Source organism: Stereum hirsutum, assembly GCF_000264905.1.
Source record: "Stereum hirsutum FP-91666 SS1 unplaced genomic scaffold STEHIscaffold_5, whole genome shotgun sequence".
NCBI classification, from domain to species: domain Eukaryota; kingdom Fungi; phylum Basidiomycota; class Agaricomycetes; order Russulales; family Stereaceae; genus Stereum; species Stereum hirsutum.
The window spans coordinates 1,172,513-1,199,942 of NW_006763135.1; the positions used below are offsets into that span (position 1 = coordinate 1,172,513).

The following is a 27,430-nucleotide window of genomic DNA, read 5'->3' on the forward strand; positions in this document are numbered from 1 at the left end:
ATACAGGATCTGGACGCTCAAACGCGGATAGATCACAGGAGAGCGTGCCATACGGGCATCCATGGTCGTCTCAGTGGTGGTCGAAACGGATATTACTCAAGCCGACGCTTTACGACCTACACAGACAGAGTACATAGCATGAAGCGCACGAGGAAATTGGCGCCATTGGCGCTCTCCGTCGCCACTGCTCCAAGAGTCAACAGAGAGCGAAGGCGCTACGATGATGCCCGATGGCGCTGTGACTCTAAGATGATCAGACCTGCAAATTGTGCGTCGAAATGTCTGTGTTAGGTGTCGTCAAAATCATTTCGAGTCAAGGAGATATACGTCTCCACGGCCTGATCCTGGAGATGGTCATCCTCGGCGATGCCCTGATGACAGTCTGAGAAAATGCATGGAGATACAAAGTAGTACGCCTTGGTTAGGCGTTTTGGCGAAGAGCGCGTAGGGCGTTCACTACGCTAGGCGCGGGATACCACGGCGCTCAGCAGTACGGCACAGCGACAAGGCATTTCGGGGCAACGTGAAAGAGTCACTCGAGAAAGGCGACGTCCACCGACGCGGCGTCATAATAATGAAGCGCAGCTCGAACCCCTGCACTTTGACGCGCGGGGTCAAAAGTATTCACGGTCCGTAAGGGCCTTTACCTGCACTGTTGGTTAGACCACCGGTCGCTTGCGCAGATAACAGCATCCAGGCGATACATAATTGGGGCGGATGATATGGTGAGCGGAAAGGAGATACTGACTGTGTAACGTAAGGCTCATGGTGCCAGGAAACACTGAAAGGTCACAGCGGTCATCATATGAACATCGCATCGTGAACGATTCTATCCGCTCGGACCCGGATATCTTGCAGACCATCATTGCAAGACCAGATTCAAGAAAATCTTTCCACTTGCTTCGCCTAAAACGCTAAGTCGAAAACTTTAAAGGGAGTGCGTCGTCTGAGGCTGTTCGAGAGGGATAGCAACACAACGTGGCTAGTAACAAGTTACAGTCAATCCATTCTGATGGCTTGGTCTCCTGTAAATACACCGTGCCTTTGCGCGAGTTGCGATTTGAGGATCGCGGACCAAGAAAGATACCGCGTAAGGATGTGCCAGCTGCTGATAGGCTATCATATCGGGCTGACCAGAGTAGGGTGACTGGCTGCCAGTTACTGTGTAAAACAGGATCAAGCGACACTTACAGCAGACCATGCTCGATAGCAGTACCCCGTTTCTAAGGGGTATTCCCTGCCATGCCCGGGAAACACCGTTTGATTTGTAGCATTGTAAGAGCCATACCAGAATGGAGGAATTGTTGGGGTGTGACCGTAGGAAGAGAAATGATAGCGCCGCCACTCAACGCCTGAGAATTGTCGCACTTCTGCTTATGTAACGGACGCGTCCAAACTTCGTCGCCGCCACGGTCTGCCCTTGCAACTTGCCTTCACCTTCACCCCGCACCCCTTTTCTTCACCATGGTATGCTTCTAGCTTATATTTCTATGATGCTCAACCAAGTTCATGTTACAGGCACAAATTAGCACCGGGACTTCGGAGCTACGAGACATCACAAAGATGGAGCGCATAGGTAAACCCACGAATTCCGAAATGGCCACATTGTTTTCTCCCTCCCGTCGATTTGTCAAGAACTGAAACTGAAATCAAGATGAACAGGTGCCCATTCTCATATCCGCGGTTTAGGCTTGGATGACCGGCTCGAACCACGCGCAAATTCGCAAGGAATGGTCGGACAGGCAAAAGCGCGCAAGGCGGCCGGGATGATTCTGAAGATGGTGCAGGAGGGTAGGATTGCGGGACGAGCAATGTTATTCGCTGGGCCGCCTTCTACGGGAAAGACTGCTATAGCTCTAGGTATGGCCGTTTTATCATCCTTGGGCACGCGGTCGGCGAAACGGCTGTGGAAAAGTTGACATGAAAGGTGGCGCTTCTTCGCAGGCATGGCCCAGACGCTCGGGAACGACGTGCCCTTCACGATGATCGCTGCCTCCGAGGTGTTTTCTTTGTCCATGTCGAAAACAGAAGCCCTGACACAGGCGTTCCGGCGGAGTATTGGCGTCAGGATCAAGGAGGAGACCGAAATAATCGAGGGAGAAGTCGTTGAGGTACAGATTGACCGAAGCCTCACAGGCGTGCGTACTGTCTATGATATACTTCTGTTGTATCTTCATAATCTCACTATGCCTACAGGCGACAAAAACAGGAAAGCTGACTATCAAAACGACAGACATGGAGACAATATACGACTTGGGTACAAAGATGATCGACGCTCTCACCAAAGAAAAGGTCCTGGCTGGAGATGTCATTTCTATAGACAAGGCGTCTGGGAAGGTGTCAAAACTCGGGCGCTCGTTTACGCGGTCAAGAGACTACGACGCCATGGGCGCAGACGTAGGTCTTTCTTTTACCTCTTGATCCCGATCTAGCGCTTGACCACTCTTTCCCGATAGACAAAATTCGTCCAATGCCCAGAGGGCGAGATTCAAAAGCGCAAAGAAGTTGTACACACTGTCTCATTGCACGAGATAGACGTGATCAATAGCCGCACACAGGGCTTCCTTGCCCTCTTCGCTGGCGATACAGGCGAAATAAAACCCGAACTGCGTAACCAGATCAACACCAAGGTGGCGGAGTGGCGAGAAGAAGGCAAGGCCGAAATCATCCCCGGCGTACGTGGAGCTTTATTCTGAATTCAAAACTCATGCTAGCAGCTCACGTCCGTCATTGTGGGCGCTTAGGTCTTATTTATCGACGAGGTTCATATGCTGGATATCGAGTGTTTCTCTTTCCTGAACAGAGCGCTTGAAAATGACTTGTCACCGCTTGTGATTATGGCGTCAAATCGTGGCATGGCACGGATTCGTGGAACGAAATTCCGAAGCCCTCACGGACTGCCCGTTGACCTTTTGGACCGTGTGCTCATCGTCAGCACAAAAGCGTACGAGGAGGACGATGTCAAACAGATCATCGAGATTCGGTTAGTTTACCGCGTCTAGTTCCACCCGATTTCGGGTCTCGTAGCTGAAACTTATCTTTCGAACAGGTGTCAAGAGGAGGACGTTATCCTTACCTCGGAGGCGATGGCTGTTCTAACGTCTATGGCTCTTCAGACGACCCTTCGCTACGCACTCAATCTCATCTCTTGTGCACAGACTCTGGCAAGGAAGCGGAAGTCGGACAAAGTCGACGTTGAGGACCTACGAAGAGCGTACACATATTTTATGGACGAGAAGCGGAGCGTTCAGTGGTTGAAGGAACAGCAAGGCTTCCTCGTTTTCGAGGAGGTTGGCGATAGCGTCAATGAAATTATGGATATGGGTGCCTAATTTCTTGTAATACTTGTACTTTTCTTTTCTTGAGCATCTTCCAGCGCTCCATCGGTTGCGTCCATCTAAGGGATATGGCTCATGGAGACTGTAAAACGCTGTGCCATGACGAGATGATCTTAAACAGATCAAGGAGAGCTGATTGTCCTCGAACGTAAACTCCCGAAAAAGCGGCAAGCCATGGTGTCTAAACCCGTTTTGACAAGCGGCCGTGACGTAACGGAAACTTCGTACCGAGGACAGTACTGGTGCAACGAGTGCCCTTAGGCTATCCTTCTCGCCACTGGTGGGTACAAGCAGAGCAGCTGTATGTTATTCAAAGGCGATGTTAGCGTCTCCCTGGCAAATCCAGAGTCAGGAACGGGCCAACATACCGGTAAACTAAGAAGATATCCAAGGTGAGCCTCACTGAAAGCACTGCATGATGATGATGAGAGCTTACACGTAGTCATGGGCTCGTCAGCGGATCTAATTTGCAGCTGATAGAAATATGCTTGTCCATTGTCGCACTTCGGACAGGTCGCTTAATTGGCGCGTGTAAGCCCATGTCGAGGAAAAAGAAAAGGAAATAACAAAGTCAAGTGCTACCTGAAGTAGAGTCGGCGTCTTTCCAGGTATCAGCACCTCCGAGAACATCGTCAATTTCCTTGCGCTTTAGTCGTGTGCGTGATGTCATCTAGTATTTGACGGTGTGAAATACGAAAGGATTAAGCGACGTGGGCCACATAAGACCGAAAACCTGACCCACCTGTTTTGCGATAGGGAACTCGTAGGCGCAGGTATTACACGCCCATTTATTGTACCCTGTCTCAGATGAGATGACAAGAATATTGGCGCAGGTTGGGCAGAAGAGCATCGCGCGACGTGACGATCGTAAGTGGCAGGATCGTGCAGAGCGATGACACTCAGCGTGGCAAGTGAGAATGATAAACGGTGCCAGAGTCAAAGCTCTGGGGTCCTGGCAGAGGCCTCTAAATTCAACAAGCACAAACAACCTCGATCGAGAGCACGCGACCAACACACGGCAGTCTCCGACATTCTGCTTCACTTCACTACACGAACTGGCTGGGGACTTATACTACTTGAAGCCTTTGTCGCCTCAAATCTAGCCACATCATGGCTTCTGATTCTTCATCTGGTCTTGATTCTGCCGCTCAGGAAGCTTTGAAACTCCAAACATTCCAGGTACATGTCGAATTATCACTCGGTCTGACCTATCCGTAACCATTATGGTCATCAAGGGCAAATTCGACGTCAAAGAATTCATAGGACAATTTTCAGAGAAACTGATCACTCAGTCCAAAGAAGAGGCAGGTCGTACGTATACTGTTGTGCTGCGCACCAAGGATAGTTGCTCAGAATGTTGCCGGCAGCCTTCGATCCGAAGCCATTCATTCGGACGTTCGAGGCCTCCGTTGATCAACTTATCTCCTTGCGAAAAGACGTGCAGGCTAAGACGGAACAGATGGAGAAGAGCGTCCGAGTAGCTGAGCGTGAGTACTCGAAGAAAATGGCGGATCTGAACAGGGGTTTTGAGGTACGTCACCACAGCCCCAAGGCCGACATAACGCTGCAATCATTCCGTGCCGGCACAGGCTGTAGGGACATCGTTTGGCGGAATGGAAACGAAGATGAGTGAGGTTGGACGGACAGCTATCCGGATAGGTGCGGCATGCCAGTATTTCACTCGAATTAAGGAATTAAACGGTCACGCAGGTGAACAGTTGGAATCCGTTCATCTTCAGCGCCAGAGAGCGCAAGCTGCGTATGATCTAATAGATTACTACAACCAGTTCTCCAAGGATGATACAACACGACTAGACGCTCTGAAGAAGGAAGGAAAGGAGGGTCGACGACAGGTCGCTGTGTTGTTACGCCGTCTGAGCACTGTCGCTAAAGAAGTTGACCTCCCGACCGCAGAGAAGGTGCGTTCAACATCTAGGTTTTACTCATCGCCTGTCACTCATTTAAACTTCACTAGACCAAGGAGAATATTGATAAGTATTGCGAGAAGTTTGAGAAAGACATGCTTCACCTATTCGACCGGTGTTATCGCAAGGGCGACCCAAAGATGATGCATGTACGTGAGCGCTCAACGTTGAACATGGTCATTATACTGACAATTTTGTAGCATTGCGCTCAAACCCTGCTCGACTTCAACGGTGGCGCGTCTTGCGTCCAGGTCTACGTCAACCAGCATGACTTCTTCATTAACCGAGTCCCGGAGGAGACAGAGCAGGAGGATAAAACATTGTGCGTTTCAGACGTCGTTTTCCGCGCCTGTCTTTCCTCACGGCTGATGGTTGCAGGTGGGACTCGCTACCAGATCCGGACCAGATACCACCAAAGAACGAGTCCAGTTTGAAGGAACTCCTTGGCGAGATCCGCGCCACGGTCGGGCAAGAGGCCCAGATCGTGCAAGCTGTATTCCCAAATCCGCCATTCGTTATGCAGGTCTTCCTTCAGCGCGTCTTTGCACAATCTGTATGATATCGCTGTGGTCTTTTCTTCAAACACAGTCTCACGTTTCCTCGTTCTCTGGTCTAGATCCAAGAGCGCTTGGAAAAGCTGCTGACCCGCGCATCCGGAATTTCTGACCTCGCTTTCCTCAGGGTCCTACAACTGGTCCACATCCAGACATCTCTTCTCGTCGAGGACCTGAAAGCGTACGAAGTGCCTGCCATTAGTTCGCGGAGTAGCTCAGAGTTCTCGAGGTCACTGAGTGGCGCACCGACGGCAGGAGCTCCCTCCGCGACGGCGTCCATTAGCACAATCTTGGAGACAGCGATGGAAGAACTGTTCATACCATATACCGAAGGGCAGAGGTACCTCGAGAGGGAGAGTAAATGTCTTGGACAGCTCTACTCTAACTATCTCGCCACATTCACCAAATTTCATGTACGTCCATCAATCTCGTATTTCGTCCCGTTCGCTCACCGCTCGATCAATCACTCCTGCATTTAGGAGAAATCACATACAGTGAAAGCATCGATGTTTGACCGTATGATGAACCAACTCAACTCGACGGCAGCGGGGTCCTCTGGACCTTCGTCAACTGCTGCAGCTGCGTTCATGCGGTTCGGTGGTATCACAGGAGGAGATAAGAATGTTGAGAAACCTGCTGAGGAACAGCTAAGAGAGGAAGATGGACTTTTGAGTGTTGACTCGGCAGAAATCATGTTGAAGTGGCATGCAGAGGCTATCGGCAGATGCGTTGAATTAAGTCCGTCGAACGACGTGTGAGTCTAATCATTCTCCAGGTGTTGGGATTGTACTTATCAATATTCGATTAGACCCAAGAATGCATACGCCCTATTCCGAGTACTATCGGAAGCCATTGCAGAAGGTTATATGGAGACTGCTCTCGAAACGTGTGTATCTTTTCAGCCTTGCCAGGCTACCTTGGCTCCGTTACGCCGCACTCATCCGCTCTCATCAACAACACAGTGCACAATATCGTGTCGATGCCGTGGATCATACCAAGAACGAGCCCAACTTCCAATCACTTACTGTACTACGCTCCGTGGATCTCATCTGTCATCTCTGGCAGCAGTACGTCAACATCGCCCTCCTCCCGCTCGCCGCAAGTTCCGTGACTATCCGACGCGAGATGGTCGTATTCAACAATCAGGCTGTCAGCAAGATCGAGGGAACAGCAAACAGCTTGATGTCAAGGCTGACGGATGGTCCGTGCACTGGTTCAATATCGCTTGGCCTCATCACTGATCATATTGTGCTTTTTGGCCTGAAAATCAAATCTTATAGCTGTGCTCTCGTGGATCTCAACTCAACTCGCAAAGCAGAAGAAGACAGACTTCAAACCTCGTAATGATGACCTGTCGTTCGCGAGGGTGAATACAGAACCATGTATGGCGTGTTGCGACATTCTCGAGAAGGCTCGAGACGCGGCAAAGAAGAACTTGAGTGGCAAGAATCTCGAGGTTTTCCTTACTGAGATCGGCGTCTCGTTTCATGGGTATGTTCATTACTCTCGGTATTAGTGGACACGAGCGTTGACGGAGACATGTGCCTTGCGTATAGGTTGCTTTTGGACCATCTCAGGAAATTCCCCGTGAGCGCAACGGGAGGACTGATGCTAGCAAAGTATGTTTCTTACCTCATTTCCCCCTGTGCAACTCCCGTCATCTTAGCGTACCGGATGGCCGACTGAGTGTCTCATCTGCAGGGACCTCAAATCATATCAAGATACCATCGCTACCTTTGCCATTCCTGCACTCCACGAACGCTTCGAATTCATCCGCCAACTCGGCAACATCTTCCTCGTCCGACCCGAAATTCTCAAGTCCTACATCACAGAGAACTACCTCGGCCGGATCGACTCAGCCCTCCTGCGTCCATATCTCGCACAACGGTCCGATTGGGGTCAATTCGCCCAGGGTTTCGACGGACCAGGAGAATTAGTCCCTGCCGATGGCGCTGGCGCTGACGGTGTCAATGGTAATGGAGGCCTGAACGGCGGGGCGGGTGGCTTGGTTGCGACGAGCGAGGGCACGAAGGGCTTGAGAGACAGGTTCGGGATGGGGAGGTTGAGTATGATGATGAAGGATCTCGAAGGGCTGAGGCTGGGGAATATGGGAGAGGGCATGCAGATGCATATGCCGACTGGGATGGGGATGAATATGCCGAGTTTGCCGAGTGGGTTTTCAATCTCGACGAGGGCGTTTGGGAGGAGCGACACGCCGGTTTCGTGATTGTTTTGTTGTCTTCTTGTTCCTATATACCTGCGGGCCTGGTACGGACTATGACCGTGGTTGTGATTGTATTATGTATTGTACATTGGATGGATGCCACTTTGGCATGAGCATAATTGCCACCTTATTCATATAATACATGTCCTCCCAGATAAAGTCTCAACCGTTACTACGGGGTATACTGATGCTGCGTCAGTAATCACGCTGTTCATTCGCCCGTGAATGAAGGCAGTCTCTTCTCCTTGAAAGCCTGAAGCGCCTCTGTGCGATCCTTGCTCTTCAATAGAGGCTCGTATGCTGCGCGTTCAAAGTCCAGGCCTGTGATCATGACGAAGGTCATTGAGGTGCTTTGCAAGGTTTGTGAGCAAGATACGCACCAGTACCCAAAGCAAGCTCGGGCGCACGAGAGATAGCGAGCTTTGCCGAACGAAGGGCCAACGGAGCTAAATGATGATGATGCTCAGCAACGATTGCGACATGCAGGAGCAAGGAAGTCACCATTGACGGCTATTTGTTTGGCTAAGACCAATGCACGATCCATCCCTGTAGTTCCCTCATCAGCAACGTAGTTGAGGAGACCTGCACAGATAATACAGCGTTGATGAGCAATGTGGCACATGTAGGAAGGTAGCAGACAAACCCCATTCTTTCGCCTCCAATGCATCCAGTGAACGACCCGTAAAGATAAGATCTTTCGCTTTGGCTAGGCCTAGCAGACGAGTCGCTCGTTGAGTGCCACCCGCACCAGGGATGATTCCCAGCTTCGTCTCGGGCAGCCCTATGTGCGCTACAGTGCGTCCTGGTAGCAGGCACCAAAGATCAGCTCGACTCCGGGTTCATGACGCGAACATCTGTGTAGCCGACGATATTACCTGCTACGCGCAAATCACAAGCGAGCGCGAGTTCAAGCCCGCCGCCTAGAGCAGGGCCGTCAATGGCAGCGATGGTAGGCATGGGCAGATTCTCTAGCTTTCCAAGAGCGTCTCGAAGATCGATGAGGAATCTGGAGACCTGGAGTTGTGTCATGGAACGTCGTTCGATGAGGTCTGCACCAGCACAAAAGGAGCCCGGTACACTCGAGGCGAGAATAAGTACGCGGATGCTGCCAAATGTTCATGTTCATGTTCAGTACGCGAGGCGCCAACTGGTAAAGGCTTGGAAAAAGTAATGACCTATTGTCATAATGCACCTCTTCAAGACATTGAGTGAGTTCCTTCGGAGAGATATCAGTCCAAGTAATTGAACACGCTTTACATCCGTGCCCTACCTTCAGAAGTCGAGTCGAGATGGCATTCTTGCTCGCAGGGCGATTCAGAAGAAGAGCGGCGACGCCTGGGTGTGTGGCGACCGGACGCAGATATGCTTCTCCATGAGTAGGTTCATTCGATATAAATCTGTGTCCAAGCCCCGTTGTCCACGATTTTCTGCAAAGACTGGTAGAGGACCGTGCGACGGCGAACTTGAACATGACAGTTTCCCAACAAGGTGATGGTGACGAACGCCACGAGGCCGGCGCCACCTTTATGCCAGCCCCTAAACTGGCACTGGTACTCTCGTCCTGCCACAACAAGGTCAGAATGACCTTAGGAGCACCAAACAACATCGCACTCTCATCATACGATGAGTGTTGTATTTCTATTGCTCTCGCCACCAGCGCCTTGAAGGACCACCGTCCGGCAGGCGCGCCTAATAAATCAACAAATGTCTACGATAATGCCAATCGTATTCTACAGCACATCACCACACTCCTCACGACCGGGACGCTCGACGATCCATATGTTGCTCGTCTTGTAGCAGTCACTGCGAAGATCCAGCGTGAAATAATAGACACGCTCATCGTTACGAAGAACCCAACCTGGAAGGGACGCTCTGCTCTCGATCCCGGACATCCTTTGAGGCCCGAGTTGGACATCATTGAGCAAGCCGAGAATGACGAGCAGGTTCTAAAGAAGTGGGACAAACTCGAGTGCGTGCCTCTCATAGTTCTTTGTCTAGATGGTTCAGGGAGTTGACATCGTACAAACTCACTACTGTCAGTTATCCCACCTATTACCAGAATCTCTTCGCTATACTGGAAACGTTCCGCGATTCACCGATGTCCTCCACACCTCCCAGAGAGTTCGCTTTTCGCTGCGCTCGTTTCAAACTGTTTATTGTACTCCACGCTCAGCGAAAGATCGGTAGTCGCATAAACAATGGCCACAAGATCTGGAAACGTCATCCCATGGACACGCTTGCTGCTTATGATAAACAAATTCGTCCCAACGTCTGTTTGCCTAAGGACATCAAAATTGTTCAACGGGACGTGGCACAGTGGCTTCATGACGAGCATGCACTATCGCACTCGTCTTCCCAGGCTGGCTACGACTTTGTCTTTCGACTCACTACGGAAACCATCGGCTTATGGGTACAGGCCCTCACAGCTGCCTTTGCAGAACTCATGAACGCTTTGACTTATTTCGACCACGGAGGCTCCCCCCGGAAGAAATCAAGAAAGTAACCCTGTGGTTGTATAGGTTTCAGGGCCTATTGCAGTCTGGTATCGTCAATATATTATTGAAGGATAAAGATTTCGAGGAGGCGATGAACGCGAAGCCAGGCCATGGTACGTATCCATGCGTGCATCTGTTTGAGTGTGATCATTTATGCTAGGACGGCATGTAAAGGCAGTTTAGAGCACGCGTTCTTTGAAGATTCGTCTGTTCCGTCTTTACCCGTTGACTAATCAAGTGGCAATGTTTAGAGGATGAGGAAGAGGATGATGAAGAAAATGCATCAGACGAAAACGACGGTAAAGAGTCTGCCGACGATTTGCTCTATATTGTGGGTGTTGATTTCTGATTTAGTCTTTGCCAACGATCTCTCGTCATCACGGTCTCGCCATGCAATCGAACGCTACCTCAAGACGATTGTGTCTTGGATTGAAGCCGTCGACTCTCTGACCACGAGACCCTTGACGTACCGTATTCGCGCCCATGTTCTCCGCATGCATCACCCCGACTCCGAACGCGTCGACAATCACATCGAGAAGTTCATGGATCGTATTGTTCCTCCCTTCTGCGCGGAGGGTGCGATGGCGAACTTACGCAAGAAACTTCAAAATGCCGGCAACAGGGCACGCTGCACGCGGAGGCGACAATGATGGCTCTCGCACATTCCTTCTATTCTGACAAAATTGCGCAAGAAACCAGCAGAGCATGAGACATGAAAGCTAAGGATGAGGATGTGTTATTGAACATATTCTCGGTCCGTCGGCCTCTCTCTCTCAAATTGCGAATCTTGTTCCCCTATTTGACGACTTTGTTGCCTACCAATCTGAAAGGTCGATAAGCACTTCATCTCCGTTAACAAAAAATGTTGCTGGTGCTGCTGGAAGTTATATGAGCATCTTAACTTCAACCGCACGGCGGGTCGCCCCGACGAAGGACCTCCTCCGCCCGACCTTGTTCTTTTTGGCACTCACTTTACCATTTATCCATGGTACCCCCCTCCCTCTATCCCGGAAAACTTTCTTCAATCGCTGCGCGGGCAGCTAGAGTCTATGCTGGTCGGAAGACTGAAGGAGGAGTCATGGTATTCAGCAGGCAATTCGTCTGATCAGTCCTTTCCCTATGGCTCAATTGAAGATGGTCCCAGAGTGCCCGTCTTTGAGATAATGTGTAAGCTTCTTCGTATTATATACTTCCTGCTTTGTGCTGAATATATCTGCACAGTCGAACAGTAGAAGCCAATATCCAGATCTGACTGGTAACCTCACTTTGACCTCACTACTACATAAGTATCTCGTCCTTTTATATAAAGCACCCATATTTCCGTAATATATATATATCCTTTATTATCGACGCTGTTTGTGTATGTATACTCCAAGTTTGTCTTCGAACGCATACAATCCGTCCCTCGACAAGTGCGGCAGCTCGTGTCGGGGTTTTCATGACTTCCGGCGCGGTCCGAAGGTTCGGATTCCGTGCCACATTGACACCGCCACCTCCGCATCTCTTTCGTTCACACCATAACCTCCCGGTGGTATCCTCCTGCCGCTCTTGTTGCCCAGACTACTGTGTTACAGGACTGTATAGGGCGACTGTCTCAATGTATACTGGATGCTGCGTCTTTCTGCTCGACTGTTACTTCGTTCTCCAGGCGATCAAGATTTGTTTCCGATGGCCCGGTAGCTGCATCTCCCCTTTGAAGCTTATACTAGCGACATGCCTGAGGACACTCGTCGGGGTAGCTGGTGGTTTTGCTATGTCTCACAAAGCCTTTGCCGGAAGCTGGATGCCTGCTCACGGATGCTGCAGGGGGGGAACTCGCAAACCATCTTGGTCCTGACCGGCAGCTGAGGCAAGGTGAAACCTCCTCACTATGCGTATATAAAGCTAGTGTTTCCCCCTGAATTTCGTCCAGTGTTCAGCTCACCAAGATTATTGCTCTGTCACTTTAAGTCGTCTTGGTTCACTATGTTCGCATCTTCAGCCACGCCCGCTCACTCTGAGTTCGAAGCTTGTAACTACCGCCTCTGTCCGGACTTCTGTTTCTCCGACGGAAACATTATACTTGTCGCTCACACCACAGCCTTCAGAGTCCACCAAGGCCACCTCTCTCGCCACTCTGAATTCTTCAAGGGACTCTTCAACCTTCCACAGAACTTAATCAACCCCACAAACCTCCTCTTCGGCTGCCCGTCCGTCGAGCTCTTCGACGACCCGACCGACGTATATTTCCTGCTCAAAGCTATCTACGACGGCCTCCACTTCCGCAATCCCTTCCCAAAGGACTTCCCTTTCCTCGCTGGCGTCCTCCGTCTTTCAACCAAATACGTCCTCGATACCTTCCGGGACATATGCATCGCGCGGCTGCAGCGTGATTACCCTCCTACACTGGTAGGCTGGGACCAACGCGAACACGCGGCGACGGAGTACCGCCCTACTACAGGAGGCAACGGCAACACCGCCAGAGGTCGTTACATGCCTCGAGATGTGATCCCTAGTCCTATCGCGGTGATCAACCTCGCGAGGGAGCTAGGCATCGAATCGCTCCTCCCCGCAGCATTCTACGATCTAGCTCGATACAGTCCTTCCAAGACGGCCATTGGAATCCCCAAACCCACATTCCGCGACGAATCCCCGCCCTCTCCCACCCTCAGCAGTAGCAGTACCTCCTCCGACTCCGAGGACGGCCACCGAAAGATGCACACGAACCACATCTTCGTCTCTAACGCAGACCTCATCACGACTTTCCAGGGGCGCGAAACCGCCCAACGGTCCATCGCCTCCTTCCTCGCGCGCGAACTCGCAGACCGTGTGCCCACGCCGGGCACCTGCACCGCGACGGTGCACAAACACCGGCAGCACGAGACAGCATCGGCGGCGACGACGCGCTGCGCCGAGTCGTTCTACTTCATCCATCTGAACGTGCTGCGTTCGATAGGCGGGATCGCTGCGGGCAGGGACGCCGATCCGCTTTTCACGCTGCGGCAGGCGAAGGATATGTTGCACCGGACGGATTTCTCGGATCTGAGTGGCAGCGGGAAGGTGCAGGGGTTGAGGATGTGCGTGGGGTGTAAGAGGGAGTTTGGGGAGGTGGTTGAGAGGGCGAGGGAGGAGATGTGGAAGGAGGTTCCGGGGTGGTTTGGGTTTGAGAGGGGTTGGGAGGGCCTGTGGGGCGCGTCGGGGGAGGAGAGGGAGAGGGTTGAGAGGTGGTGCATTTGATGTATCTAGTCTCGGTAGATGCACGTCACAAATATATGCTCCATCTCTGTTACCCATTTAACATCTCTCTCAAACGAGAAGCGTGAATCGGCCGTCGTCTCTCCATATCGCCGCCAGAATAGAACAAGACACCTCAGGTTATATTGCGCCAATGAGAAAGTCCACTAAGCAATAATATAGGCTAAGAAATAAGAGGGGTAAACATATGTTGGGGAATAGAAATAGAAAGAAAGGAAACGAACGTATGCAATTTGCCACCAGACACCGAAAATCCGGCCAAAAATGTATATCATCCACCCGTCCAAAAAAAAAGTAGATACCTACGTAGAAATACGAACGCGCCACACGAACAGGCATGAAGAAAAGGGATGAAGACGGGAGAAACGAACGGCTAGCAATGACCCATAGGAAGCCTTGGCCAAGAATAAAAGGGACGAATGGAGAGCAAGGAGAGAGGAGATACAGCACCGGGGAAAGGCGGAGGAAATAAGGCAGTACCAGAGAAGGACGAAATAAAGCAAGGCCACGGCAAATGGGAGCATCAAGCCTGGAGAATATAAGCAAGAGGACGGAGATCAAGCAAAAGTCGATAGATCAACAGAGATAAGATGACGAAATAAAAACGCAGAAAAGAGCGACAGTCAGATAGATGAAGCTAGGATGTGAGAGAGCAAAACCAGAGACAGAAACAGGAACAGAACTGAGGGTAAAACAGGCGCGGACACTAGGCACGCAAACAGGGTAAACGTCCACACACAACAACAATGGAACAACAAGTCATTCCCCCCGGAGAAGAAATCTAAGCAAGCGGCGTAACCATAATCGACGCCCTCGCCGCCGCTCCCTTCTCCCTCTCTAAGAGACTTTGAAACCCTGTATTTCCACCAGAGCCAGAAACAGAACCAGAACTGACGCTTCCGCTGGCTCTCCCGTGGGTATATGGTCCATCCGAGGGAGTGACCGGAGGAGACATAGGTCTAGGTGCGTCGTCAACTTCTTCAGTAGAAAGAGCGTGAGTATCGGCAGCGGCGGTCGGGGTGGCGGTGTCAGCGGCTTTGGCGTTGACAGTGGTAGCGTTAGTGCGTTCACCGTCTTCAGCACTGCTGGGTGGCGAAGGGTATTTCTCGCCACTGCCGAGGAACAGCTCCACGAGGGACGACTCGATAGGAACTTGGGGCTGGGTATCGGCCTGCACATCTTTACTGACCGGCGCAGGAGGACTCTGCATAGTCGTCGAAGAGGCGGCGCCATGCGAAGACGTCTCCGTCCCCACAGGCGAATGAGACGCTGCAGACGCAGACCTCGCAGACGTAGGCGTTCCCACCGGTGTCGCCTGTTCTGTCGAGTTCGCAGTGGCAGAGGCAGGGGTAGTCGCAGCAGGAACCTTGATCCCCGCCCTGGCGAAAAACATATCCACCAACAACCTGCACTCGTCCGCGTTCGTCGCATTCCCCATCAATCTCCTCATATCCAACGCCATCTCCCTCGTCAACCCATTCGCAGGCGCACTCGGAACAACCACAGCCACCGCCTCCGCCCTCTTCGCGCTCGACGCCTGTGCAAGCCTGACCCCTTTCTCCGACGAGCCGGCCGAACCAGGTCTCGCGCCCCCTCCCTGTCGTGAACGCGAGCCCGGCCTCGAATGCGAGTGTGTGTGGCCAGACGACTTCGGCGCAATAGTAGAGGTTGCCGTGGTCGTTGTAGGTGAACCGTCCGCCTTGCCGCTATTACTGGTAATCGAAGGCTCATACATCGGTGGCTCCTTCCTCGCTATAACCCTCGGAAGCCCATTGCTCTGCACCTGTCCATTCGCCCCAGGCGACGGCGCCAACCGAGGCGAAGGCGTCGACCGCTCCCTAAGATCCCTCGTATCCGCCCTAGGCGGTGGCGGCCTCGACCTGAACGCATCGGCCATACTCACCAAATCGCCCTCGCTCGCCTTCGTCTTCAATTCCGATCCGTACGGACCAGGCATACTAGCCGGACTGAGTCTACGATGCTGATGCGAGACGGACTGGGACCGAGCCCTGAGACTGTCGAACCCTCCGTGCTGTGCGTGATGGGGAGGATCGTAGTCCCTCGAAGGAGACGCGGGTGGCGAGATCGGTGTCGCTATGGCTCCGGGGGGCGGCATCATGCGCGGTGGGGTAGGCTTGACGGCCATAGGGAGCGGGCCGAGGTTGTTGAACGAATGTTGGGAGCGCATGGAGGGCGTGTTGGGTGCGCTGATCGTGTTCGTGGAAGGCATACGACGGATGGAACGGCCGCTGCTGCCTACACTGCTGCCTCCGTCCTGATTCGCCTTATCACCACCCAGGCTCAACTTCGACATCATGCGCTGCAAACGACCTGAGCCCCTCTGTTTGGAGCTTTGAGAGGTCGAGAGGTCGTCGTGCATGGACATCGGAGGAGGAGACATCATTTCGGGCGGGGGTCCTTCAGAGAGGAAATCCATGAGTTCGCGCGTCGAAGCGGAGACTTTGACTCCGCCTGCGGTCGACCGGGGCGTAGCAGGCGGGCGCCCCATCGAGACCGGAGCAGAGGGAGGTCTGACGACGTCTTGGCCTTCGTCCTCATCCGAGCCGTTCATGATATCGTCCAGGTCCATATCGTCGATATTGCGCTGGATCCTCCGCTTACGGTTCGGCATCCCTCCGCCAAACACAGAATCGTCGTTCTTCGGCGGCACTCGAGGTTGCCTGTTCTGAAGAGGGGGCGGCATAGGAGCCGGTTTGTGCTGCATGGAAGCTTTGCGTAGAATCGTGTTCCCGCTGCGATTGTTGTTATTGCCGCTGGCATGAGAGGTGGACAGCGAACGGTTGCGACTAGGAGTCGGGGATGGAACGAAAGTTTGGTCGGACGCGTTTCGCCCGGAACGCGAGCTGGGAGAGGTGGTGAGGCTGTGGTTAGCGTGAGGTTTGCTCTTGGACTCTTCATATTCGTAGATAGAGTCGACCTCGCGGAACGACGTCTTGCGGACGCCATTGGGCGTCTTGGGTGTCGCTGCGACTGGGGAGAGACCGGATCCGTCGGTCGCGGGGAAACGTTCTGTCGAGTTCTTCAGGGCGGGTTGTCGCTTGCCTGCGCGGCCGTTCTTCTCTTGCTATTATTATTGTTGTAACAAAATCAAAAGTTGGAATCAGAACGGCGCCGATAGTATAACAAAGGGGTGGTAAAAGGACGCACGTCCATGGTCCTGAGTCTATCCGGTGTGAGGGACATTTTGACCGTATCACCCGCACGCATTCGGTTATCGAACTCGACAGACTCTTCGTCCTGATGAGGTTGGAAAACCCACGAACGGTGAGGGTGAGGACTCAGGAGGTCAAACATACGGAGACGCGGACAGGGACCAGAGCGAAGGAAAGGGTAGAGAGCAAGGAAAGAGAAAGGGGAACCAAAAAGGAAAAGGTACGGACCTCTCCATCCACGGACATCCCGCTATGGAAACTATCAGTTTGTCCACTCTGTCTCGGCGCGTCGGCGAATGACGGCCGGGATGACGGATCCGCCTGGGATTGGTCCCGATCGCTCGTGGTCCGACTGTGCGTCCTGAACAACTTTTTGGCTCGCGATTTGTCGAGGGAGGGTCTGCCAGATTGTTGTGGAGGTGCGTCGGAGGAGACCCTGGAGCGATTTGAGATGCCGGATGCGGTGGAGGAGACGTCGGGGATGGGTGAGGGAGCGTGCTCTGAAGGTGGGCCGGGTCTCGAGTTGGATTTGCTTAGACTCCTGCGAGGTTTTGACATCTTTGACAAAGTCTCGATCTGGTCATATACTGTGACAAGAGCGGAAGCATCGAGCAAAAGTCATGAGCAGGAACCGGAATGTTGAACCGTGCGGATAAACACTCACCCTTCATTGTTCTGAATAGGGAGAACATGGAATCATCCTCGCAGAGGGCCACGAAGAGATCCTCCAACGATGCCGTCGTCGTACTGCTGTCGCGGGTCGCGACGCGACCGACGTTAGAGAGGATGTGCCTAAAGAGGGCAATGAAGTCATAGGTCAGGACAATCTATCAGAAAAGCTACGCGTTCCATGAAGTGCTTACTCGCAGATGGACCTGGAACGTGCCCCGTATGCGATCAGTACCGTTGCCCGCTACCATCAACGAAACGAGAATGAGACGCACTCCAGCACCGCTGTCAGATACAGTGCCGCGGGGGCTACGAGGGCCGCTTTGCGCGGTGAAGGGCTCCCCAAACGAGCATTCAGACGTGCCTCAGTCTGCGGGTCCTCGTCCGAGTCGTTCAGTGTCGAGTAGGCCTCGCATTTGAGCCGCATCAACTGTATTTGATGGAGGGAAAACATGAGTCCTTAGCCGCGATAAAGAGAACATGTGCGGACGCACCTCGACGGCCCACTGAGCATTGAAGTCCTGGTCTGGCGCATTCTCGGCAGCCGTCTGCGCAGAGCCCGGTCTCGACGCGTTCGTGCGCTCCCAGTAGGCTCTCAGCTCGACCTCTGCCTCGAGCAGAGCCTCCTTGCCGAGCGTGGTGGGGAGGACCTTGAGGAGCCCGAGCTTGAGTCGTTCTGTGGTGAGCGCATGTGCTGCGACGATGATGGATGTGAGTATCTCGTCGAGGAGGACATTGAGGCAGCCGAGGGCCTCGATGTTGAATTTTATGGGACGTATGTCGGAGAGAATGACGTCTGCGGAACGAGGGGAGATGTACTTCGGCCCTGTTGTACGTGTGAAACACCGGAGGAAACGTCAGACGCTGCATGGACGGTGAGCCTAGGAAGGAAAGGAGCGCACCGATGCCAGCAGCCATGGTCGTTCGGGATGTTATGGACAGTGAGGAAGAGGGATAAGGAACGGATGCGGACGCTCAACCGCGAAGGCGATGGCGAAACGACCGTGAGCAATAAACTTGCGCGACATTATTTCGCCCGTTGCTAGCCCTAACCGAGAGCCCGCGGGGTCGGCGCACAACCTCCGGCGGACGCCGGCTACGCCAGCTGACAGCCTTCCTGCCCTTTTTCGCAGCGATATCAGGATGGAAAGCACCTTGGAAACAGCCCTTGGAGTTCTGTCCCTGCACCAGAAGCACGAACGTCAACGCTGGCCGTATGAAACACACGCTCCGGCACACCCACGATTTTCCCGCTGAATTAGAAGCCGAATGCACATGCACCCCGCCGGAAACGTCGATCCACTGACATGAAATGTGGCATGAAATTCAAAGCGTGTGAAAATCCAAAAGTTGCCGTAAAACTAGGTTCAGAAGGCGTACATGCAGGTACATACAGCGGATAGCAACGAGGACAGCAGATATGAACAGCATAGCATACAGTACAGGCACAACAGCGTTGACGACGCCCACCGCCCCTCCCCGACGTGCCCCTACGCTTTGAATGTGAACCAACAACAATCACGCGCTTTGAGCACCCAACGACTTCGAACGCAACCTTAAGGCTCTCAACCTACCCACGCTCGGCTAATCATTCATCCTCCCCCTCGCTACTTGCTCGTCGTCGGACTGACACTGGTGGAAAAAGACGGAGTTGAAAGATCAGGCCTAGGAGGAACCTTGAGCACGACCCGATGCGTCGGCGATCCTGATGTTATTGCTGATGATGGGCCCGCCACTGGTGCTGATCCTGATGCGGATGCAGTCGACCTCCAAGCTGATGATGGCAGCTTCAACGTCAACCTCCCATACCCGTTCTTCCGCCCCGGCACGTCCGAGAAAGAGTCGATTGGGTCGTCGTCCGATTCCAACTCATCGACCTCAATATCCACGTCTTCCTCTTCCTCACTTGTCACCTCGATATCCACATCCACATCCTCCTCTTCCTCTTCCTCCTCCTCTTCATCAGACCGCGCCACCTCCCACAGCCCATCATCCACATGCACCAAATCCTCGAACCCACCCACACTCCCACCTGCTCTCCTCGGCGTCCACTTATCCAAAAACTCGTACTGCTCCCCTAGTTTCAGCTTTAGATGGTCGACCGCGTTCGAAGCTGAATTCGAGTGCGCGCGCGGCAGCTCGTCGTCCGCCGACATCGCGCTGTTCTCGTCCGCCTGTGTTTGTAAGGAGGGATTATTCCGCCGGTAACTGCGTCGGATGGGCGACATGACGGGTCTTAAGGCCTCCCGACTGACCGATTCCATAGGGAACAGCTTCCTCAGCACCTACGCCAGTAACAACGACACGAACATCAGCACACAACCACACAGCGAACAACTCCTCGCCTGCACATAGCAAAAGGAAGGGGAAAAAAACACGCACCCAAGGCCCCAACGTCTCATGCCTCTCCTTCGATATCCTCGGCATGCCCACCCTCAACGTGACCGCCATAAAACTCGGCAACACCTCGCTCATCTCCGATAACGGCCGTCTCTGCAGGTCTGGCTTGATCAGTCGTTTCATGGATCTGCGCAGAGTGTCGCCGTTGGGGCGCTCAGCGCTCGGGAGGTGGTTGTGGCGATGGTGCGCGAGGAGGGCGGGGGCTTGGTCGAAGAAGTCGTCGCAGCCTGCGGGGAGGAGGATGAATAGAATGAGTGTTCTGTTTGGGTTATTGGTTTGGTGGGTATAGGGGATGTGTTGTGTATGGGGATTTCATTACCTTCGTATGCACAATAAAACCCGGAAGTGACATGTTCTCGGACATGCGCCTCGATCTTCGGAACTCTGTGTTCACAGCCGTTCCACTCACACGCGGAGCCCTGTCAACACCAAAGTAAAATCAGTAACCATCCCACCCAGTGCAACAGAATTTGTGGCAAGGGCGAACGAAACCTGGACAGGGAGTGAAACAGTGAAACTCACCATCTGTCCCTTCTCCGCCTTCGCCTTCTCCACATGCACGTCCTTCAAATGCTCCAACAGTTTCTCCTCCGAATCCACCACAACGCTACACTCGTGCCACTTACATGGCCTCAGCCTCAACCTCGACCTCGCCTGCCTCGCCGCCTTGTCTACACCCAGCGTCCGAAAGTTTTGAAAGTGGACGAGGTCACGTCGATTTTGGGGCGTGGCATGTCATGAAACAAGAAAATAATCATTGATAATCAGAACGCGTTCAACCAAGAGAATACAGATCTACTCCACTAAACAGACATACCGATAGCCTCTTCGTCCTCTCCGTCTACCTCTCGCACCTCCTCCATCACCTGTACATCCACCTCCCCCTCGTCGCTACTCTCCACCCTATTCATCCACCTCCCCTTCCTTTTCTTGACAGAAGCCTTCAAAGCCCTCTCCTTCTCCCTAGCCCTCTTGACATACTCCGGAGGCGATGGTATGAGCACGTACGCCTGTTTTCTAGCCTTGCCTTTGACTTTCTTCGACGTGGAGGTAGAGATGGTAGAGGAGATAGACCTCGGGACAGGAACAGCATCGGGTTGTAAGTCGTCAAAAGCGACGCTTGGACCCGCTTCTGCTTCTGCCTGGACCCGAGTGAAACGAGACATAAGGCCGGAACCGGAACCAGAAGCGGTGGGAGGGAGGGGAGCTGGCCGTGATACGGGCGGCCCGCCGAGCGTCGTCCATACTTTGTCTGAATCGTTCTGTACCGTATACGACGACGGACCCGAAATATTCGAATGTGGTTTCTTGGCGGAGGTAGACACCAGCAAGTCCGGTTTGTGCACGAAAGGCTCGTCGATATCCATTGGGGCGTCGCGAATTGGAGGCTGTGGGACGACTCTCGTGTCCACGGGATTTACTACCGCCGCCACATCCGCCACACCTTCTTCCTCTTCTTCCTCCTCCTCCTCCTCCTCCTCTTCCTCCTCAACGACGCCTTTGACCGTCTCAATATGAACCTCGGTCTGAGCTTCGTCCTCGATCACCTCCTCGATCCTAGGCCCCGACCCGTCGTCAACCGCACCACCAGGAATGAAGATCGCGTCTTGAAGGGGAAATATAAACGGCGGTACGTTGCCCATACCCATACCCATACCCATATCCATATCCAGATCCATATCCATACCCATCTGCGTCCCATCAGCTGTTTCCTCAGGCGGGTACGAAAGCTCGGGGATCATCGACGTCTCCCTCTCTTCTTCCTCTTCCTCTTCTTCTTCCTCGGGTCCGGTCGTTTCAATCACCCCATCGCTCTGCACGTGTAACTGCTCGACATCCTCCGTCAGATCAATCACATCCACCGAAGCCTTCTTCGCTCCCTGTCCCTGTCCCTGTCCTTGTCCCGACTGCAGTAGTGGCTCTGGCTCTCCACCCTCCGTCCTCATCCCATTCTCGTTCCCGACCTGCACGAGCGGCCCCCTCTCCCTCGACACAGACATCGAGTGCCTCTTCGCTTCTCTGCCATCGCCGCCTCTGCTGCCTACACTCGACCTGTCGTCTTCCTTCTCGTTTTCGTGTGACCGCTTACGTTTCTGGCCAGAATGATTCACAGTTGGAATCGTAGTCGAGGATGAAGCGGCGATAGCAGAGTTGGTAGTAGCGGCGGCGGGAGTAGGCGACCCTGACGTTTGTGGCGCGAGTGCTGGTGTAGAGACCGAGGGGGATGCGGAGGGTGTAGAACCCGACTTTGAACCTGCATTCGCGGCCTGCATGAGTTTGAGTGAGCGTAACAGCGAAGATGTGAACGTTGGTTTCGACTGAGGCGGCGATTGGGGCTGAAGGATTGATTTCTCCTGCACTGGCGCCGTTCCCTTCGATGGTGCAGTTGCAGCAGTGGCCGTCGGCTTCGACCATTGTGGTGCAGTGACAGGAACCGATTGGAAAGAGGAGGTATGTGGCGATGTGATGGGGACGGTAGTTGAAGAGGCGGACGGGGAGGATGTAAGGTACGGGCTGAGATGCGCGTTCGCATACGGCAGAGGCTTCGCCTGCACTGGCCCATCATAAGTCGCAAGCGAAGACGTTGAATCGCCATAGGGAGGCTGAGCGAGCGGGGGCTGAACGGTGGATGAAGTCCCCGAAGACGTAGTATCTCGATAGTGGGAGCTTGGTTGTGGACGAGAAGTACTTGACGATACTGCGGGAGCCGATGTAGGAGGATGCGAGAGCTGTACGCCATTCGATGAAGCTTGTACGTTCGGAGGGGTTTGTGCTTTCGTCTGAGCCGCCTGTGCTGTAGTAAGCATTTCTTGGAGTCGGCTTGGAGGTCGATTGAAGGTTGTGCTCGTTGGTCGAGATTGTGGGTTGGAGGATGACGGGGATGGTTGTTGAGCAGTGGATGTAGATGTCGGGGCAGTAGGCGTGGCTTGAGCCTGTGGCATGGGAATACCTGCAGCCGAAGCGTTTGCTTCTCCCAACAAGTTTTGTAAATACTCCTTATTGGACCCCGAGACGGAGGCAGAACCACCTTGAGCAGCGTTGGTAGATGAGTCGGGAGTGGCTATCCCATGTTCTTGCTTATATACCCGAATGATCGTCTCAAACCAATTCTGAGCGGTCTGCCGGGTGAGTGTCTTGCTCTCGATTTGCAGTTGAAGAACATTTGCAAGCTGCTCTCGAGCGCGTTCGTACCCATCAGACTGAAAAGACGGGTACGACAAAAAACGTGAGTAATGGATGATCGAAAAGGACGTGGGCTCTAGTTTATGGTGTCCCACCTTAGTACGGTCGTTGAATGCCTTCTGCAGACGGTCTGAGAAAAACAACGTAAGTTGACCGACAGGAGAAAGAGGTGATTCCATCCATCAAAATAGTCACTCACGAACAAGCTGAACGGAATCAGGGTTTGGTGCAGTGAAGGCTATCACACAAAGGATGTTCGGGAAATGTATTCTCAGGAAGGGTGATGGGAATGCGTACCTGTGGGTGCTTGAGCTGTAGGCAGGGTGCTAGGTCCTGCAACGGATGAACCAGCCTGCACTTGGTCTGGCGACGGCAGTCAACAAAAGAACGCGAACCAAGATGTAAGATAAAACGCACTCTGGAGATTTGAGAACTGCGCTGTTTGCATACTAGTCGTGTCCTGCGGCTGGTGTTGAGTAGGAGCTTGTGAGTTATAATGAGTCTGCGTGTTGACCGAAGATTGAGCGCTTGTCGACTGGTGTCGTCTTGGTACATATTGTGGTGCAGAAACTTGACCTGGGTTGCTCGTTGCCTGAGGAGCCCACTGGGACGTATGACGGTAGTGATCTTGCACTGGAGCCGGAGCTGCCTGACTCTGTATGGCGCTGTATGGCTGTTGACTTGGATGTGGCAAAGCGTTATAGTTGGCGGATGACTGGTGGGACCAACCGGTCACAGGCTGATTCTGATTCGCGCCACCACAGATGAGAAACGAAATGCACGACAGGGGTGATGAGTTCTGCAACGTACTTGGGTTGGGTATCGTGCAACCTCTGTCCCAACGGGAAGCTGTGGTGTAGCCTGACCTATCATTCCGTTCGAAGAGCTCGTGGCGTGTTCAAGCATCCTGATTGGAATATTCATCAATAAGTATTGCGCGGGATGGATCACCAAGACCAAACTCACTGGAGGTTACTCAGATGTATACTTTGTCTAAAAAAATCTCAACTGTCAGGGGTCAAACAAAATGTACAGCATAGCCAAAAGACTTACTGTGCCTGCTGTCCTTGGTAGAATGCTTGCTGGTAGAACCTCATCAATTCTTCCCGCGAAAAAGTGAAAGCCCCAGCCTGGGCCGGTGCAGATCTGTTCTGCACATTCCGCTGTCCATTCTGGTAGGGGTAATTAGGGTTTGGGGGCTGTCCGCCGTTGTTCATGGTGGTCAGGATGATGGAGGAGGCACCCAAGTACGCTCGAGACGGTCGTGATCGGCGAGCGGTCACTCAAGCGCGTTGGTCACAAGTGACACTCACGGTCACGTTATGGGGACGACAAATCAACGTCTTCATGTGGCCCATCGCATCCTTTGCGACAACTATCGAAATTGCCGGCTAACAGAATGCAGCACCTATCACGCCGTATACCCCAGTTCCGCTGCTCAACCAGGGCCTACGCATCACTCACTTCATCACCCATAAACCCCACTAGCGTCGGCCCCTTCCAAGTCTTCGACCGCAACGCCAAACGTATCCAAAAAGACCGAGCCGCTACTCGTAATGACGGTGAGGCTAGTCGGACGGTAGATTACGTGCGTGACGAGGTCGCAGAACGGATGATTGAACGATTCATGGTATGTCCGTACTTCCGTGTAGCTAGGACAAGGAGGTTGGAGAGCTGAATAGGGGCCATTGTATGGTCGGGTTGGTCTTGAAGGATGTGAAACGCAAGTTCTCGTCAGTCTTGGATATCGGATCCGGCTCTGGACATTTCTCGAAGCTTTTGGAGCAGGACCAGACGTCGAAGGTGACCATGCTGGATATGAGTGGTACGCAGGCTTCATTACCTTTCGTTCGAAACCATTGTCCTGACATGCTATCAGAGAAGATGTTACACAGAGATCCTGATTCAGAGTTTGAAGGTTCGAGCCGCCGTTCGCTCGCCCAGTTACGTGTGCAAGACTCATGAGTGCCTTCTAGTCCCTGTCGAACGTATGCACGCCGACGAAGAAAAACTCCTCGAGAACATCCCCCCAAACTCACAAGACGCCATTGTGTCCTGTCTCAGTTTACACTGGGTGAATGACCTCCCAGGTACGTCTATTCTTGATTCAAACCCCTTCAGTATCCCGTCTCACATAGCCCACCACACAGGCGTCCTCATCCAAATCAGAGAAGCCCTCAAACCCGACGGCGTCTTCATCGGTGCTCTCTTCGGCGGCGACACCCTCTTCGAACTCCGAACGTCCCTTCAGCTCGCAGAAATAGAGCGAGAAGGCGGTATCTCTCCGCACGTCTCTCCCATGGCCGGTACGCGCTTCCCCTACCATGTCTTCGTCATTGCCGTGATACTGAACGGCTCATGTTTGCTCAGATCCTCGAGATATGTCGAACCTCATGGGCCGAGCAGGATTCACGCTTCTTACCGTCGATGTCGACGAAGTCAAGGCGGGATACCCGTCTATGTGGGAGTTGCTTGATGATTTGAGGGATATGGGCGAGAGTAACGCCGTTGTCGGTCGGTGCGTATCGCCAATGTCGTTCATCCCCGGGCCACTGTGGCGCCACGCTATCACAGCAACGCAGAATAATGACTGAAAGTGCTTTCTTTAGCCGAAACGTCATTCACAGAGACACGCTCGCTGCTGCCTCCGCTATATACAAGGGTAAGTCAGGTATTTCTTGAGAATATATATGATCTGAAAACTGACTGCATTCTTTAGAGATGCACGGTGAAGAAAATGGGACAATACCAGCGACTTTCCAGGTCATCTTTATGGTACGTCCGATTGCGTAGCCAGCTAGGGCTCATACTCACGAGACAACAGATCGGCTGGAAACCTGCTCCTACACAACCCAAGCCCCTCGAGAGAGGCTCAGGCAAAACTAATCTGAAGGAAGTGCTCTAATAAGTTGTCGAAGATCACCACTGCATATAATATATGGACATCAAGCATCTGCCTCTCTTATACCATCATCCACGACACTCGTCTCTGCTCCTGCATCCACTCCCACCTCCGGCTCTAACACTGCTCCATCATCTGCCACTGAGCTCGTCAACCCCTTGGCCTCTACATCGCCGCTCTCGTCCCTGTCTTGTTCCTTGTCATCATATTCACCACCCTCACCTTCACCGTCCTCACCCCCATCATTGCTCTTCGCCCGCCCCGCTCCACCCTGCTGGAACTTGCGCTTCGGGATAACAGCATAAAACGCCTGCTCCCAATCCTTCGTCTCGACCCATTTTAGCAAGATCTCGAAGACTTGGTTGACCGTTAGAACTTTGCGGGTGGGCAAGTCGGTAAGGTAGCGACCAATTGGGAGACGTGCGGCGCGGATGCCGGAGGTGGTGGCTTTGTTCAGGCAGAGGTTCTGTATATGAATGTAAGCATGGATAGAGGTAAAGGAGGAGTGTTGCGACTTGGGATATATGGGTGGGCAGTGAGAGAGGGAACGTGCCTTGTAACGGTTGTGATCGCATATGCCACCGATGATGTATGTTTCGCCTTCTTTGAGCTCATTCAGCTCGTCCGACGAGTCGGCGGTGAGATATACGACGGTGTCTTTTGATGCAGAGCCTCTGGAGTTTACTTGCTTGTTCCCCTTCCTTCCTACCTTCTTCCCTGAAACAGGCGCTATCTTCGCTCCGTCTTGCGCAGCCGTTACAGCTTCCTCCCCGGTCACAGCGACCTCGTCTGATGCCACGGGAGTCTCGCGCCACAGATCTTCGTAGCTCTCAGTCCACCACTCCGTGCCCGTCCAACGCTTGTATCCTGCATCGTTCATGCTCTCAAGACGCGTTAATGTTCGGCCGTTGAGCGAAGTGTAGAGGATGTTGGAGAAGAAAGTGTCGGCATGTCGATTGGCGCTATACGTGTACGCGAGCTGAGAACAAAGCGAACTGACTTCCTACACACCACCCCACCAAACCACGACCACAGCCATATCCATAACAAACGAATGCATGCATGTAAATAACTACTTACACGCCTTGACCAGGAGGCTCCACGAATTGAAATGGGATATGGATATGGGAAATGCGAAGGGGGAGCAAGGGTCAACGAATAAAAAGCACCGCACCTTCTCGCTCATCTTATCGTCGAACCCCAGATCGACGACCACCCTCGCCCCGAATGCGTTCCTCGGAGCACCGTGACTGAGCTTGGCCCTCTTCTTCACCCTGCCATCGTCTTCAGCTGCAGTGTCGACGTCCTCCCCAGCAGCGATCCGCTCCGCACG

At 53.1% G+C, this 27,430-nt stretch overlaps 8 protein-coding genes across 8 annotated transcripts; 5 read left to right on the forward strand and 3 right to left on the reverse strand.

The window, feature by feature from the left end:
• Positions 1-1,438: 1,438 nt before the first annotated feature.
• STEHIDRAFT_120295 (DNA helicase) lies at positions 1,439-4,213 on the forward strand. Its single transcript, XM_007302716.1, has 11 exons — positions 1,439-1,467; positions 1,519-1,576; positions 1,663-1,860; positions 1,945-2,138; positions 2,197-2,397; positions 2,457-2,675; positions 2,745-2,983; positions 3,050-3,647; positions 3,775-3,855; positions 3,921-4,008; positions 4,081-4,213. The coding sequence occupies exons 1-8, from the start codon at positions 1,465-1,467 to the stop codon at positions 3,330-3,332; spliced, it is 1,395 nt and encodes a 464-aa protein (XP_007302778.1). The 5' UTR covers positions 1,439-1,464; the 3' UTR covers positions 3,333-3,647; positions 3,775-3,855; positions 3,921-4,008; positions 4,081-4,213.
• A 200-nt stretch (positions 4,214-4,413) lies between these two features.
• On the forward strand, positions 4,414-8,044 carry STEHIDRAFT_95024 (exocyst complex component Sec10; the record flags this gene model as incomplete). The annotated part of the gene is made up of 16 exons (XM_007302717.1): positions 4,414-4,517; positions 4,574-4,649; positions 4,706-4,869; positions 4,928-4,997; positions 5,049-5,257; positions 5,314-5,412; positions 5,464-5,585; positions 5,642-5,816; positions 5,880-6,230; positions 6,297-6,571; positions 6,626-6,703; positions 6,780-7,018; positions 7,098-7,308; positions 7,374-7,436; positions 7,519-7,790; positions 7,860-8,044. The coding sequence occupies exons 1-16, from the start codon at positions 4,449-4,451 to the stop codon at positions 8,042-8,044; spliced, it is 2,658 nt and encodes an 885-aa protein (XP_007302779.1). The 5' UTR covers positions 4,414-4,448.
• A 103-nt stretch (positions 8,045-8,147) lies between these two features.
• STEHIDRAFT_76830 (enoyl-CoA hydratase) lies at positions 8,148-9,515 on the reverse strand (the record flags this gene model as incomplete). The annotated part of the gene is made up of 7 exons (XM_007302374.1): positions 8,148-8,362; positions 8,422-8,487; positions 8,543-8,623; positions 8,685-8,843; positions 8,917-9,146; positions 9,217-9,257; positions 9,312-9,515. 7 exons carry the CDS (start codon positions 9,510-9,512, stop codon positions 8,253-8,255), a joined length of 888 nt encoding a protein of 295 aa, XP_007302436.1. The 3' UTR covers positions 8,148-8,252.
• Positions 9,516-10,224: 709 nt separating this feature from the next.
• Positions 10,225-10,907, forward strand: STEHIDRAFT_120298 (uncharacterized protein). The gene is made up of 2 exons (XM_007302718.1): positions 10,225-10,649; positions 10,711-10,907. Exon 1 carries the CDS (start codon positions 10,269-10,271, stop codon positions 10,542-10,544), a length of 276 nt encoding a protein of 91 aa, XP_007302780.1. The 5' UTR covers positions 10,225-10,268; the 3' UTR covers positions 10,545-10,649; positions 10,711-10,907.
• Positions 10,908-12,501: 1,594 nt separating this feature from the next.
• STEHIDRAFT_155448 (uncharacterized protein) lies at positions 12,502-13,752 on the forward strand (the record flags this gene model as incomplete). The annotated part of the gene is made up of 1 exon (XM_007302719.1): positions 12,502-13,752. The coding sequence occupies one exon, from the start codon at positions 12,502-12,504 to the stop codon at positions 13,750-13,752; it is 1,251 nt and encodes a 416-aa protein (XP_007302781.1).
• Positions 13,753-13,949: 197 nt separating this feature from the next.
• Positions 13,950-18,530, reverse strand: STEHIDRAFT_167449 (uncharacterized protein; the record flags this gene model as incomplete). Its single annotated transcript, XM_007302720.1, has 8 exons — positions 13,950-16,855; positions 16,939-17,028; positions 17,172-17,530; positions 17,608-17,735; positions 17,807-17,818; positions 17,888-18,042; positions 18,107-18,438; positions 18,515-18,530. The coding sequence occupies 8 exons, from the start codon at positions 18,528-18,530 to the stop codon at positions 14,552-14,554; spliced, it is 3,396 nt and encodes a 1,131-aa protein (XP_007302782.1). The 3' UTR covers positions 13,950-14,551.
• A 689-nt stretch (positions 18,531-19,219) lies between these two features.
• Positions 19,220-22,752, reverse strand: STEHIDRAFT_130063 (uncharacterized protein; the record flags this gene model as incomplete). The annotated part of the gene is made up of 6 exons (XM_007302721.1): positions 19,220-19,897; positions 19,995-20,239; positions 20,332-20,431; positions 20,535-20,683; positions 20,830-22,526; positions 22,568-22,752. 6 exons carry the CDS (start codon positions 22,750-22,752, stop codon positions 19,220-19,222), a joined length of 3,054 nt encoding a protein of 1,017 aa, XP_007302783.1.
• Positions 22,753-24,568: 1,816 nt separating this feature from the next.
• Positions 24,569-27,241, forward strand: STEHIDRAFT_120302 (S-adenosyl-L-methionine-dependent methyltransferase). The gene is made up of 9 exons (XM_007302722.1): positions 24,569-24,825; positions 24,909-25,020; positions 25,075-25,113; positions 25,172-25,285; positions 25,346-25,501; positions 25,566-25,713; positions 25,805-25,857; positions 25,915-25,970; positions 26,020-27,241. The coding sequence occupies exons 1-9, from the start codon at positions 24,595-24,597 to the stop codon at positions 26,098-26,100; spliced, it is 990 nt and encodes a 329-aa protein (XP_007302784.1). The 5' UTR covers positions 24,569-24,594; the 3' UTR covers positions 26,101-27,241.
• Positions 27,242-27,430: the final 189 nt, after the last annotated feature.

What these genes read in the sequence shown, in the direction of transcription:
- STEHIDRAFT_120295 (XM_007302716.1), top strand. An exon ending in CACAAAGATGGAGCGCATAG is followed by an intron (nt 1,577 to 1,662) that starts GTAAACCCACGA and finishes CAAGATGAACAG; the next exon opens with GTGCCCATTCTCATATCCGC. An exon ending in ACGACGCCATGGGCGCAGAC is followed by an intron (nt 2,398 to 2,456) that starts GTAGGTCTTTCT and finishes CTTTCCCGATAG; the next exon opens with ACAAAATTCGTCCAATGCCC.
- STEHIDRAFT_120298 (XM_007302718.1), top strand. Translation starts at nt 10,269, where the DNA reads ATGGACACGCTTGCTGCTTATGATAAACAAATTCGTCCCAACGTCTGT.
- STEHIDRAFT_120302 (XM_007302722.1), top strand. Translation starts at nt 24,595, where the DNA reads ATGCAGCACCTATCACGCCGTATACCCCAGTTCCGCTGCTCAACCAGG. An exon ending in GGATGATTGAACGATTCATG is followed by an intron (nt 24,826 to 24,908) that starts GTATGTCCGTAC and finishes TTGGTCTTGAAG; the next exon opens with GATGTGAAACGCAAGTTCTC. An exon ending in CTTTCCAGGTCATCTTTATG is followed by an intron (nt 25,971 to 26,019) that starts GTACGTCCGATT and finishes ACGAGACAACAG; the next exon opens with ATCGGCTGGAAACCTGCTCC.